At 25.1% G+C, this 13,928-nt stretch overlaps 1 protein-coding gene across 1 annotated transcript; it reads left to right on the top strand.

Moving 5' to 3' along the window:
• Positions 1–1,197: 1,197 nt before the first annotated feature.
• P153DRAFT_382626 (uncharacterized protein) lies at positions 1,198–11,339 on the top strand (the record flags this gene model as incomplete). The annotated part of the gene is made up of 4 exons (XM_033670166.1): positions 1,198–1,447; positions 1,501–1,577; positions 1,634–2,198; positions 11,329–11,339. 4 exons carry the CDS (start codon positions 1,198–1,200, stop codon positions 11,337–11,339), a joined length of 903 nt encoding a protein of 300 aa, XP_033527388.1.
• Positions 11,340–13,928: the final 2,589 nt, after the last annotated feature.

Here is a 13,928-nt window from a genome sequence, read left to right as displayed (position 1 = left end):
ACGAACCAAAACTTCGGCAGGATTAGGGATCATACAAAGGATTCAGGATGCAGCAAGAGCAAGGGATGGAGGATCCAGCAAAGGATTCAGTAGCGGTAAAAGCCCCACTGTGAAGCAAGCAACTGATAGGTGAGCTGATACTGCGGTATTAGCTGTCACACAGACGAAAAAAGGTGTGAGGCCTTTTTGCGATCTATATACCCTTCCAAGACGAAGTTGCTTCTTTAACAGATCTAGAGTTGCCGAGTTTATCCTATGTCTCTATCATAAGTGCCGAGCACATCCGTAGGTGGACTCCCTCGAACCTTGGAATAACCACTGGTCCAGACCCTCGGAAGCAAGACGTGATGGGAATGTGCCTGTGAGCATAAGCCTGCGGCGTAGTTGTTGTCTTGACTCATTGAGCGAATCACGTCCCATACATATCCCTACATATGTCGCGTACTGCACGCCGGGTAGACGATAACCGTATAATCAACACATTAGCTTGAACAAACGACAGGTACGTGGTAGCTGGCAGGTGCTGGTTGTCTGAAGCAAAAACATGCACGTTTGAAGCATCAAAGAGTCTATGATTGCCACAACCAAGCACGACGAGAAGCAATTTCGATCCTTGCCTAGCGTCTTGGTAGGCAATAACATCCGTGGCGAAATGATCCTCGCGATATGAAACATTCCGTGTCACTACGGAGATCAAAAGATGATATTTCCTACTTACTGGTTTCGTTAATTGATGTGTTGATCCAGGAAGATATGCAGTTGGCTTTGATCCTGTTGCAAACAAAGATATAACATGAACGGGCATATCTCGATAATGTTACGGAGTTGATGCACTGTGAGTAAGTTTGTAGACATACTGTGATGACATATCATAGAGGAGTCCTTCATGGAGATTGTACGGAGCCAAGTGACTGTGGCAAGTGGAAATATGTTATACTGATTACGGAAGCTATCGTCCATTACCTACCCCGTCGAAGTGGTTCTTGAGAGGCACAGTCAGTGGCGTGATTTGAATACCAAGAGACGGTAGGATTAAAAAAACCCTTGGATACAAGTATGAGCATGATTCATTTCCAACTTCGTTAGCCGAAAGATTGGTTTGCCCAGCGTTGGAATGATACCATAACTATATTCCTGTTCTTGTTGTTGAGATGGTCCTGATTCCAGCCGTCTATCGACCATCACTGTCTCCTCACTATGGCCAGCACAGTTCTTCAGTCACTAAACTTCTTCCTGATTGTGTTTCCATTTGTCTTGTCTTTGTCGATCGTGATCGTCAGAATATGGCGGAAGTTGGTGGAAAAGACCTTGGCTATCGGTGAGTACAGTGTGAGCGTATGCACAGCCCGAACCTGGACCACGCTAATGGGCATGATCTATCCAGAAGATGCTCTTCTCATGGTCGCCGAAGCTTTGATAGCGGTACTCACAGCAACTATGTGGAAATGTATACAGCCGAAAACGCGCTTAGGGTGTCATGAGTGTTGATAATGAATACAGATGTCGTTGTGTCGTTCTCGGGTTTCCACCAGGAAGACATACCTGAAGGAGCTGTAAATCAGGTCAATGTGTTATACGTATGTCCTTCAACACGGCATTACCAATACGTGACAAGCTGACCCTGACCTTACAGTGGCGGTTCATCAACAACGCAATCTACAACCCAATTCTCGGCCTGGTTAAAATCTCGTTCTTGATTACGCTCCAGAAACTGCGCTCGCCAAATCGTATGATCACCGCTAGTTTATGGACGCTCATCATCATAAACGTTACATACATCTTCGCCGCTACGTTCGGCAGTATATTCATGTGTATACCAGTTCGAAAATCTTGGATCATGACAGAGACCGGCTCTTGTGGCAACCGCGCTCAATATATCTTCGGAGTTATTGGCGTCACAATAGCGACCGACGTATTGGTCACTATTATACCTGCCTGGATTGTCATCGACCTACGAATGTCGGTCAAGAACAAACTTGGTGTTATAGCCTTTCTCTCGCTGCCGCTTGCCGTCACCACAATCGCCTGCTACCGCTTGCATACTTTTCTGGTCGTTTTCAGCCTTCCTAAACTATCTGCAGAGGATCCGTATAACATACGCAATGCACTGTCGAACATAGAATCGAACCTCGCCGTGATCGCGACATGTGGGCCCACGATCAAGTGGATTCTAGGCAGGTTCATTCCGTGGCTTGACAGTACACGGAAAACAGATGCATATACACCACGATTTTCGTCGCACTTCCCGCAACGATTAGGCGGATACCAAAGGAATGTCTATGATATTGAACTTGATACTAGGTATCCTGACAATGTTCAAACATCATTATATAGAACAAGGGACGTAGAAGAGACGAAGGTACTACATTAGTGTAGATATAGGTGCTTTTCAAGACACCTTAACTACACGTGACTTTTGTAGTAGCCTATTAGTTAAAGATCTGCATCTTTAATATTATAGCATTTCAAGACATAGGTTAAAAAACTATTTATTTAAGGCGCGCGTAATTTAGTGTAGTTTAAATTTATATTCGGTGTAGCAATGTCTATTACTAAGGCTAAGAAACATTTAGTAGTAACTCTTGCGCAAGCAGTATTATAGCTATTTAGTAGCTAGATAATTTTCTAGTAATACTAAATTTACTTAGATAGTTATAGCTAAGATAATAGGCGTAATAAAAGTATTCTAACGTAGATATATAAGTAGATATAAAAGAAGTTTTAGTAGAAAAGCTAATATATAAGATTTTTGTTTACTAAGTACTAAACGTTTATATTTTAGAAAGTACTTAGAGCTATTAACTTATTCCTTGGCCTTAGTATTACGTATTACTATACTTAATAAAATTATAACTACACTAAATAATGCCTACCTTATCTAAAATATAGCTTAGTAGCTATAACAATTTTAAAACTACTTACTATTACTAATAATTAATTTTACGCTTTACTAAAATAGTTAAATAAGCTACGTTATAAAGCTAGGTAAATCTATATCTAAAAGTATTTACGTAAGCTTAATAACTACTAGATTTATTTACCTTTCTTTTAAGTTCCTAAAGACTTTGTTAATCGGTTTCTAACAAATAAAATAAACAAGAAGATATTAGTAAATAAGGTATCTAATAAACTTTCTTAATTTATTATTTAAGAAATCTATAAAATATACAAGATTAAAGCTTTTCTTTTATATTAAATAATTAATATAATAAGAAATTTTAAAAGTAAGTAATATATACCTATAGTAAGCAAGACTAAAAAGCGTTTTAAATATAGTAACCTAGAAGGAAATTAAGTTAAGATTTATACTTATTATTATAGAATATAATTTATATACTTTATTATTAGTTAGAAAGGTTAGTACTATAAGTAAACCTACTACACTGTATCTTATATAATTTATTATAAAGCTATAATAGTATAGAAGAGTAAAGATTAATTAATACCTTTATAAATTTGTTATAGAGGTTTTTCTTTTCAAAAAATATTTATTCTATTATATATACTTTTAATTTTAGTAGTAGATATAGTTAAATAAATCCTAAAATTCTATTTTTTTATTTTAAGTTTATAGCGTATCTATACTTAAAGTATAATTACGTTAACGTAATATATATCCTAGGGGACAGAGATTAATATGTTATATTACTATTATATTTTAGTTATACACGCGTTTTAATTACTTATTAGTTCTTATTATATATTTATACTAACTATAGTAGCTAAAGTTTAACCTAGTTATAACCCTCTACTTTTTATTACTATTACTATTACTATTACTATTATTACTATTACTATTACTATTACTCTAATATTTACTAGTCTTTATACTACTAATAGTATAAATAAGTTTTATACCTACTTAATTACTACTACTAATTTTATTTTCTAATTATAATACTTAAAATCTATAAAAGCTTACTTAAAGTAGCTCTTATTTAAGGTTAGAGTAGTATTATTATACTGCCTAGTAATAAGCTAATTAAGTTAAAAGAGCTAAATATTATAAAAATCCCTATTAGCCTTATAAATTTATATAGTAAAAAGCTAAACTTTAACTTTATAAAGCTTTACCTTAAGCCTATTATTAACCTTAAAGTACTACTAAATATTTAAATCTTTTATATAGAATATATTACTATATTAGCAAAAGTAGATTTTAATAGGCTATACCTAGAATATTCTTCTCTTTAGTAGCCTAGCTAGGTAGCTGTTTTTCTATATTTAAGTTCCTTTATAAGACTATAGTCTTTTTAGTATACGTTAAGGTACGTAATAGTGTTTATAGTTATAATAACTAGGTTATTCTTAATAGGTATTTAGCCTAGTAATATTTACCTAGGTTACAGAGGTACTTTATAAACTTAAGCTTTCTAGTTAGCCTAGTTACTTCTAGCACCTCTAGTATAAACTCTACTACTACTACTTCTATTACTCCTATTATTTCTATTATAACTATTATAACTATTATAACTATTATAACTATTATAACTATTATAACTATTATAACTATTACTACTATTATAACTATTACCTTAGCTATTACTGTTTCTTCTATTTCTTCTATAACCTTTACTATTACTATCTTCTCTATCTCCTCTATCTTCTTTATTACTACTATACCTACTATTACTACTATTAGCACTGTTATAATAGCTATTAACAGCCTATAAGTCTTAATAGCCTATATATTTCTTAAAGTACTATTAGTTCTAATTATTAAGGCTGTCTACTTAATTTAACTAATTTAGGAAATATTATATTAATAATTAAGCCTATTTTATTCTTTTTACTCTTAACCTCTTACTTACCTAACTATTTAGGTATTACTTTATTATATAAGAGTTAATCTTATTTATTAAGACTATATAGCTTTACTAATTAGACTATACTATACAGTTAACTAGAGTTCTTAACTATAACTAACTATATAACTTAGAGTATATTATATATCTTAAAAGATCTAAAAGCTCTCTCTACTTTTATAAGATATAATAGTATTATTGCTCTAAATATAGTTTACAGCTAGAATAGTTAAGTAAGATTTTATTTTATCTAAAAAACATTATAAGAAATAACTTTATTTATTATATTATATTAATTAGTTCTATATCTTCTATTTTATTCTCTTTATTCTCTGCTAACTTTTATTCTATAGCTTTAGCTATATATAGTTTATCTTTTAAAGAATATAAGTTAATTCTGCTTCTTTTTAAAGTAACTAGCTTATACTCTTTCTCTTTCTTAGTATATACTTTAGTATATTCCTATAATACTAGTATTTACTCTAGTATTAATAGCTCCTAATAATTTATTTCTTTATAAAAATAAACTTCTTCTCCTTTACTTAGCTAAACTATATATTAACTTATTAATAATATATACGTTATATTAGTAGATATTATAACTTATAGAAGATATTTATTAGATAAGTAGAGTTAAATAATAAGCTAAATTATTATTAATTTATATTTTATATCTATTTAAGTACTATATATACCTTTTCTTTTTATATCTACTTTATTCTTTTTAGTTTTAGCATATTACCCTTTTTAAGTAGGTTATACTTAAGACTTTCTTACTTCTCTTTATCCTTAATATCTATAAAAAGGTTATTAATACTATATTTAACTTTACTTACTTTAATAGTAATAGTTATAATATTTTTATAATAATATATAATATATAGTTTTATAATCTTCTTAAATTAATAATTAAGGAGCCTAATCTATACTTTAGAGTAAAACTCCTATATCTATTAAATAGTATAATAAGGACCTAAAATAATAAGCTTTAACTTAAAAAGTAAAGTTTAATATACCTTTAAGTAGGTTACTTATACCTTCTATAGTAACCTATTTTCTATCTAAGTTATATTTATTAATAGTATAATATATATAGTATTCTACCTATATAACTATTAGACCTAAGATATCTTTTACCTAAAAGCTTAATACTTTATAGTTAATAAGTGCCTATCTTAATTTACCTTTCTAAAATACAGCTACTAATATTATAATAAACCTAATATTCTTAAATTAACTTAATTTAGGCTATTAAAGTTAGTAACATCTAGTTACTATATTAAAATAGTATATACTATACTTAGATTAGGTAATAAGAATTTAAAGTCTAATATTAATTCTATTAGGGTTTATCTTTATAACTAAGAGTTTATAAGTAAATAGGCTACTATAATATTATTCTAAACTACTTATATAATATTAGTATATATCTTATTAATATTATCTATAAGCTTAGTAAATTAGTGTAATTACTCTTAATAGTATAGGTAAGACTTATATTTCTTACTACGTACTTATCTAGTTCTTTAGTAATATTATTCCTTAACTTAATTACTATTTACTCTCTAGCTTTTATCTAGTAAGTACGTAAGAAATTCTATAAGAAAGGCTAGTTTAAGTCTATCTAAAGGTATAATTAATTATTATCTATCTATAATAAATTATCTCTAGCTAATCTTCCTATTATAATTATTTTATATATTAATATAGTCTATTTATTAGAGCTATAAGAAACTTTTATAGTAGTATATTATTTTACTCTATTTTATAGGAATATCTCTATACTCTGTAGTTATATTAATAGTATTAGGTCTACGTATTTATTCTTTAATCTCTTTAATTATAACTTTCTTCTATAGTACCTTAATACTATATATATTATATTAATAGTAGTAGAGAACTAAGTCTTAGGAATTTATAAAATACTTAAATTAAGTCTACTATAAACATTATCTAGAGTCTAATTATTTATCTACAGTATCTAGAATCTAATTAGTATACCTTATACTACTCTTTAGCTTCTAGGTTGTATATTATACCTACTATAATTACTTACTATTTATCTAAAAGCTTAAATAGTCTAAAGCTATCTTAGAAGTAGTAAAGTATCTATAGTTAGCTTAGATTATTTAAGTATTAATAATAAAATATATAACTCTGTAAGAAGTTATTATAAATAAAAAAAGAAAGAAATATATTAGTTTAAATTAGAAAAAGTTAATTTCTATAGTATTATTTTATTAATATTATTCTCTTATTTTATTAGTTTAATAACAGCTAAGCACTATTAAGTTTTATTATTAGCTATTATCTTTTATTAACCTTACTATTATTCTATTTATATTTATATACTAACCTATTAGCTTAAGGATAGCTAAGTTCTATTAAGATATATTATTTATAGTCTTTTATCTAACCTATTATTTTTACTTATATCTTATCTTAAAAAAATAAGTTAATAGAAATTACCTTTTAAGCTACTTACTAAAAAAGAAAGCTATAATAATACTTTAACTCTAGATATTATAATCTTTCTATAAGACTAGATAATTTTCTATATTTTACTCTACTTCCTCTAATATATTATACTAGATTACGCTGCCTATATTACTCTTTTAGACTTCTAGGTTAGAATTAAGTAGTTTTACTAAGCTACTATAACCTTATACTATTTCTTAAAGTATAATAAGCTAATCTCTTAACTTATAGTCCTATTCTAAGCCTATATTCTTATAGATACTAAATATTATAGTAATAAAGTTATCTAAAATAGGCTAGTTTAGACTAAAGTATTACTAAAGCCTAATAATAGTATAGTTAATATAATAGTATATATATATAAGTATAGTGTCCTATAGGTCTTTCTGCGCTTAATTATAGCGTAGTCCTATAAATATTAGTAATAATTATATATTATTCTAAAATATATACTATATTAGTATATTATAATTATAGCTTAAGTATCTTTTAAGCTACTTAAGTACTCTTTTAGCTTTTTATTAATAGTTAGGCTTTATTCTAGTTAGTTAGGCTTCTAGGTTAAATAAATATTAAGGCTAACGTTAGGCTTATCCTCCTATATAGTTATATCTATACCTATTATTTTTAATAAACGCTAGAGAAACTAGTTATATAGACTTAATAGCTTTCTAAGTCTAGCTATTAAAGTAATACTATAAGAGTTATTAATAAAGTTATCTTTATTAAAAATACTTAAGAAGACCTCTATAGTAAGGTAGTAAACTAGTAAGTCTAAATATTAATAAATAATAGTGTTAATAGTATTATAGCCTTTATTATATAAATAAAAGTATTATACGTATATTTAAGTAATAAAATTATACTAATCCTATTAGACTTAATTATATTATAATTCTTATATTAGCAGAATAGTATTATATAATTTACTAGGATAGAAGTTTAATTATAAATATAGTTCTAGCTAATATAAAGGTAAGTAAGTCCTCTAAGGCACTATACTATTATATCTTATTTAAGATATATATCTTTATACATCCTAAATTAATTGTAATATAGTAATAAATACCTTTAATTACCTAATTAAACCTATTTTCTCTTTTTAGGATCTTTAAGAATATATCTAGGCTAAGACTATTTACTACTATTATTCCTAGTAGGTTAGATTATTAGGTTATCTATTTTACCTATATTAATGTTACTATATATGTTTTATTACAATATATAATAATTAACTAGATCTGCTATTACTTAATAGTATTATATAACTGTAGTATAAGGTTACTAGACTGTAGTACTATATTAAGAACTATTATTAGAGGTATTTTTATACTAGGAGATAAAGACTATACTGTATTTTATTTTATCTAACTTAATCTTATATTTTAGTTATAAATCCTTCTATTTATATTATAATTATACTATATTATAAACTGTATTATAATATAGATATACTCTTTAAAGGTTTTTTACTAAAATATTACTTAAAATTAATTATATATAATATTTAAAATTTATTATATATAGTCCTTAGATACTTTAGTATAGAGCAGCTAATATAATACTCCTCTTATAGTTATTTCTTACTTAACTAGTATGTAAAGTGTATTATATTCTTATTTAGAAATATATAAGTCTTTCTATAGGTAATTTCTACAGTTTAATATAAGTTATAATTGTGTATAGGTTATTTAGTAATAAGAATTATAAAAGGAGTTAATAGTATATAGTTATTAGCTTTATATATTATAAATTCTTAGAGTTAGAGATTATATTATTCTATATCTATATATATACTTATGCTAGCTAATATTACTTCTTACCTAAAGAGCTTAAAAATTTTAAGTATAATTTATCTACTTTTATATATTTATTTAAAAAATTCTAATTACTATATATTAGTTCTTTATATTATATCTTTATATAGTAGTATTATAAGTAAGATATATCTATAGTTATCTTTAATTGCTTTTCTGTTTATAACTAGTAACCTAGATAAAAGAAGTTATACTAGATTATAAGTACCTACTCTTTCTTACTAGTAGGTATCTTAAAGATAGTAAACTAGCTTTTACCTTAAAGCTCTAACCTATTAGAGTAATAGCCTTTATATAATATAAGCTAGGCGTAAACCTTTATAAATACTTATTACTTATAATAGTATTATATAATCTAAATATTACTAACTTTATTATCTACGTTCTTATTAACCTTATATATAATAATATAAAAGAATTAGTAGGTAGTATTAATATTAATAATCTACTTTACTACGCCTTAGTCTTTATTATAGAATTCTAATTTTATAAGTATACTATTATAGATTCTATAGTAATTACTTACTATATAGTACTAAGATAGTAAATAGTATAGGTCTATTAGTAGCACTAGTATAAGAGGTAGAATTACTAATATTCTATACTAGTCTACTACTCTCTTAGGCTTAGAAGCGTTCTTATAAAGATTGTATTACTATAATTAATAGATAGTATATTTAAATTAATATATAATATATAAAGTAAGTAGTAGAAATATAAGTATATATAGAGTTAATATATATCCTAGTAACTACGCTAGCGTAGGTAAAGGTAAATAGTACTAGGTAGTATTTATAGAACTATACTACTATTTATTCTCTTCTTCTGCGTTTATTCTAGTATATATATATAATATTCTTCTACTTCTTTTTAAATTATAAAGAGTATAAACTATTATATTAATACTAGTTAATATAGTTATTAATAAAGAAAGAATTAATCTCTCTATTACTTTTAAAGCTAAAGTATTTTAGAATAAAGTAGGTAGAGTAAAGAACTAATTTAAAATTATAATATTTAAATAATTATAGTTTATATAGTTAAGATAATAATATAACTAGCTATTACCTTACAGATAGTATACTAGTAGTTTTATTAATCTAACCTCTATTTTCCTATTTTATAGTCTTAGTAAACGCACCTAAGTATTCTCTAGATTTCCTATCTATAGACTAGATTTCTGTATTAATAATAGTAAATATTAGATAGAGCTAAGCTATAAGGTAGCTTCTAGTTATAGTACTAGCCTATTCTTTACTATTATTATTCTTAAACTCTTATACCTAGATATAGTTATACCTTAGCCTATCTTTATTCTGCTACGTAGATATATAGTATATTAATATACTATTTCTGTTATTAGCGTTATTATATCTCTTACTAGTATATATCTAGCTCTTAATTAATAGATAGATCTTTAGCTATAAATTCTTTACCTATAATAGATCTACTTTATGTTAGTCTTTATTATCTATAGGCTGTAGTTATTATTAGGCTTTTAGATAGTTTTACTAGATAAATACTATAAGTAATTTAATAAAGTCTAGCAGCTCTATATATATATTAATATCTCTAACTAAAAATAATTAAGTATACAGATATATACTTAGTATAGTAAGGTTAGTATCTTTAAAATATAGTACTTTACTAAGACTTAATATAAATATTTATTCTATCTTATTTATACTAGTAATTAGTTTTAATCTCTTATACTGTAATATATAGTCTACTACCTATACTACAATCTTTTATAAAATATATAGATATATCTAAGTTAAGAAATCCTATTTATTTATAAGGCTATAGAATCTCTTAATATAATCTATATATTAAGCCTCTCTATTTATACCTATACAGAGGCTGTCTAATATACTAAAATACTATATATTATCTTTAATATACTATAGTATATACTACTTTAGATAATTAAAGTATAAACTAAGTTCTTTATTCTTTTCTACTTAGTATAGTTAAAATTCTTCTTTAAGTATATTTAATCTTTTTATAAATAAGTAGATATACGTAAGTATATTATTATTATAGTATTAGTATTAAGTAAAAGTTATAAGGTTATATACAGCGCGTATAAAATATAGTATATATAGTACATTTTATAATATTAGAGGTATAAGGACTATAATAAATTACTTAATAATTACCTTTTATTTTTTACCTATCTACTATACTACTTTACTAAACTATCTAGTGCCTATACTAAAGCGCTTTAGGTCTATACTAAAACTAACTTATTAAAATCTAGTATTAAGCTAGAAAACTCTATTTTTATCTTCTAGTAAAAATTATATTTAGTACTTTAATTTTCTTTTATCTAGATATATTTTAGTAACTATAGACTATACCTAGCTAATAGTATATATAATAAGACTTTTAAGGAGTAAGTAAAGGTTATCTATTAAAAGTAATTAATAGATATTAAAGTATTTATATTTCTAAGCAAAGTTATCTATAAGATATACTTAACTATTATCTAACTTATTAATCCTACTATAGGTCTAAGCTTTATATTATTACTATATTTAAAGATAATCTTACTATATATAAGAGGCAAAAAGATTCTCTCTTTTATCTAGAAGGATAGTATATTAAGTATACTATTAGTTCTTTTTAATACCTATAAGTAGAACCTATTCCTTATAATTAGCTAGAATTATATATAATACTAAGAAATAGAATCTAGCATAACTATTTATATATTTTAAGATAATACCTTTTAATACTAACTACTCTAGTGCTGTAAAAGACTATTAACTACTATTTAAAATATTTAAGTACTATACTAACTTATACTATAGAACTTAACCTATATAGTAATAATATAACCTACTTTTTATATTATCTTTAGTTTTAGTAGTAGATAGAAGAAAGCTAGCTAGTAATATACCTAGTATATTATATAACCTCCTAGCTTTACGTAATAGATTACTTATAGTAAGGTAAATTAGCTAAGCTAAAATATTACCTTAATATAATAATAACTATATCTTATTTATAAATAATAGAACTAGAACTACTATAGTACTAAGGAGTAGATTCTATTATATCTTCTACTACTAGTTAGCTAAATACAGTTTATAAAATAATTAAATAGGAGGCTTAGTATTATTATTATACGTATAAGATAAAGTATATATAAGATAGTCTTTAAATAGACTATAACTAAGAATAAAGGATATTAGGTCTACTATATCTTAATATATTAGCTAATATTCTTTCTTTAAGCTGTTAAATACTATATATATTATATTCTTATAAATCTAATTATTCTCTGTTAAACTTAATAGAACTTAGTTTATTATATCTTACTATTTATTACTATTTTTAAAGCTTAGCCTTTTATAGAGTTTCTCTAGTCTAATATCTTTAAATAAATCTTAGATAGTGCTCTTAGAATAATATATACGCTATAGCTAGGCTATAAATGTATATAAGAATTTAGAGTTAAATACGCTATCTATAGTATATCTATATATCTTATTCTATATTTTAACTATGTTATAAGTATAATTTAACGTACTTTATCTCTAACAGCTTTAGCCTTATAGTTAGGTATAGTATACCTGCTTACGCGTTGTATTTTATTAGAAATAACTCTATCTATAGTTAAGATATTATTATTAACTATAAGCTAATATAATTAGACTTATAGTTATTAATATCTATTAAATATAGTTATATTAGAACTATATAATTATTAATATTATCCTATTACTTCTTATTTAGTAGTTCTTATATAAGGTTTTCTATAATAGAATTATATTTAATATATTTTTATTAAAGTGTATAGTCTTATCTAGATTATTATTAGAGCTACTAGTACTTTTGTTAGATAAGTATCTATTAGTATATTTAGGTTTATATTATTAGGTAGAAGGTAGTTAGTAGATATAACTAAAATTTTTGCATATATAAGCTATTACATACTTAGTTAGGCCTAAGAATATAGGCAGTTAAAATCTACATAATTTATAAGTTTAAGAAGATATCTTAGTTATAATCTAGAAGTTTTATAATATAATATAACGTAATAGAGTACTTAACCTAACAGCTTACTAAAGCTTAAAGTCTAAAAACTTAGCTATATATAGTACAGCTTAACTCTATTAGTAATAATTATACTTTTAATAATATTTTCTACTAGAATATTAAATCTATACTAGCTCTTCTATAACTAATATTTAATATAAGATTATAAAGCACTAAGAAGGCTGTATCTACAGTATAGTTATTACTAATAAGGTTAAGCTATACTATATATAGCTAAGTTTTTAGACTTTAAGCTTTAGTAAGCTATTAGGCTAAGTACTTTATTATATTATACGTATTAGTAAATTACTACTCTATTTACTAATTCTAAGACCTCTATTATTAGATTATTATTTTCCTATTCTTTTAAATACTTCTAACTAGATATACTATAAAACTAACTTAGAAGCTCTAGATAAGTATATATAACTAATTATAAGATAATATAACTTTAGTATTACTTATAATAATGCTTATACTAGTAGATAGTTATAGACTATCTTAACTATTCTAGCTATTCTAACTGTCTTAACTGTCTATAACTACTATAATAACTATTACTAATAATAATAAATACTCTAGATATTATATATTCTTTATATTAAAGCTTTACTAGTATACTAGATAGTATATTTCTATAGTTTATTTTAGTACTCTTTTGTTTAGAAAATATTCTATAAGCGTTTTAATCTTATATAGAGTATTATAATATTACTACTAGTACTTTTTATTACTATTACTTTTTATTAAGGAATATAGTATAAATCTTTTTTAGATATAACTA

Source organism: Dothidotthia symphoricarpi (assembly GCF_010015815.1).
Source record: "Dothidotthia symphoricarpi CBS 119687 unplaced genomic scaffold P153scaffold_4, whole genome shotgun sequence".
Lineage (NCBI taxonomy): Eukaryota > Fungi > Ascomycota > Dothideomycetes > Pleosporales > Dothidotthiaceae > Dothidotthia > Dothidotthia symphoricarpi.
Note: the sequence above shows the minus strand (reverse complement) of the source record. Positions and strands in the feature narration are given on the sequence as shown.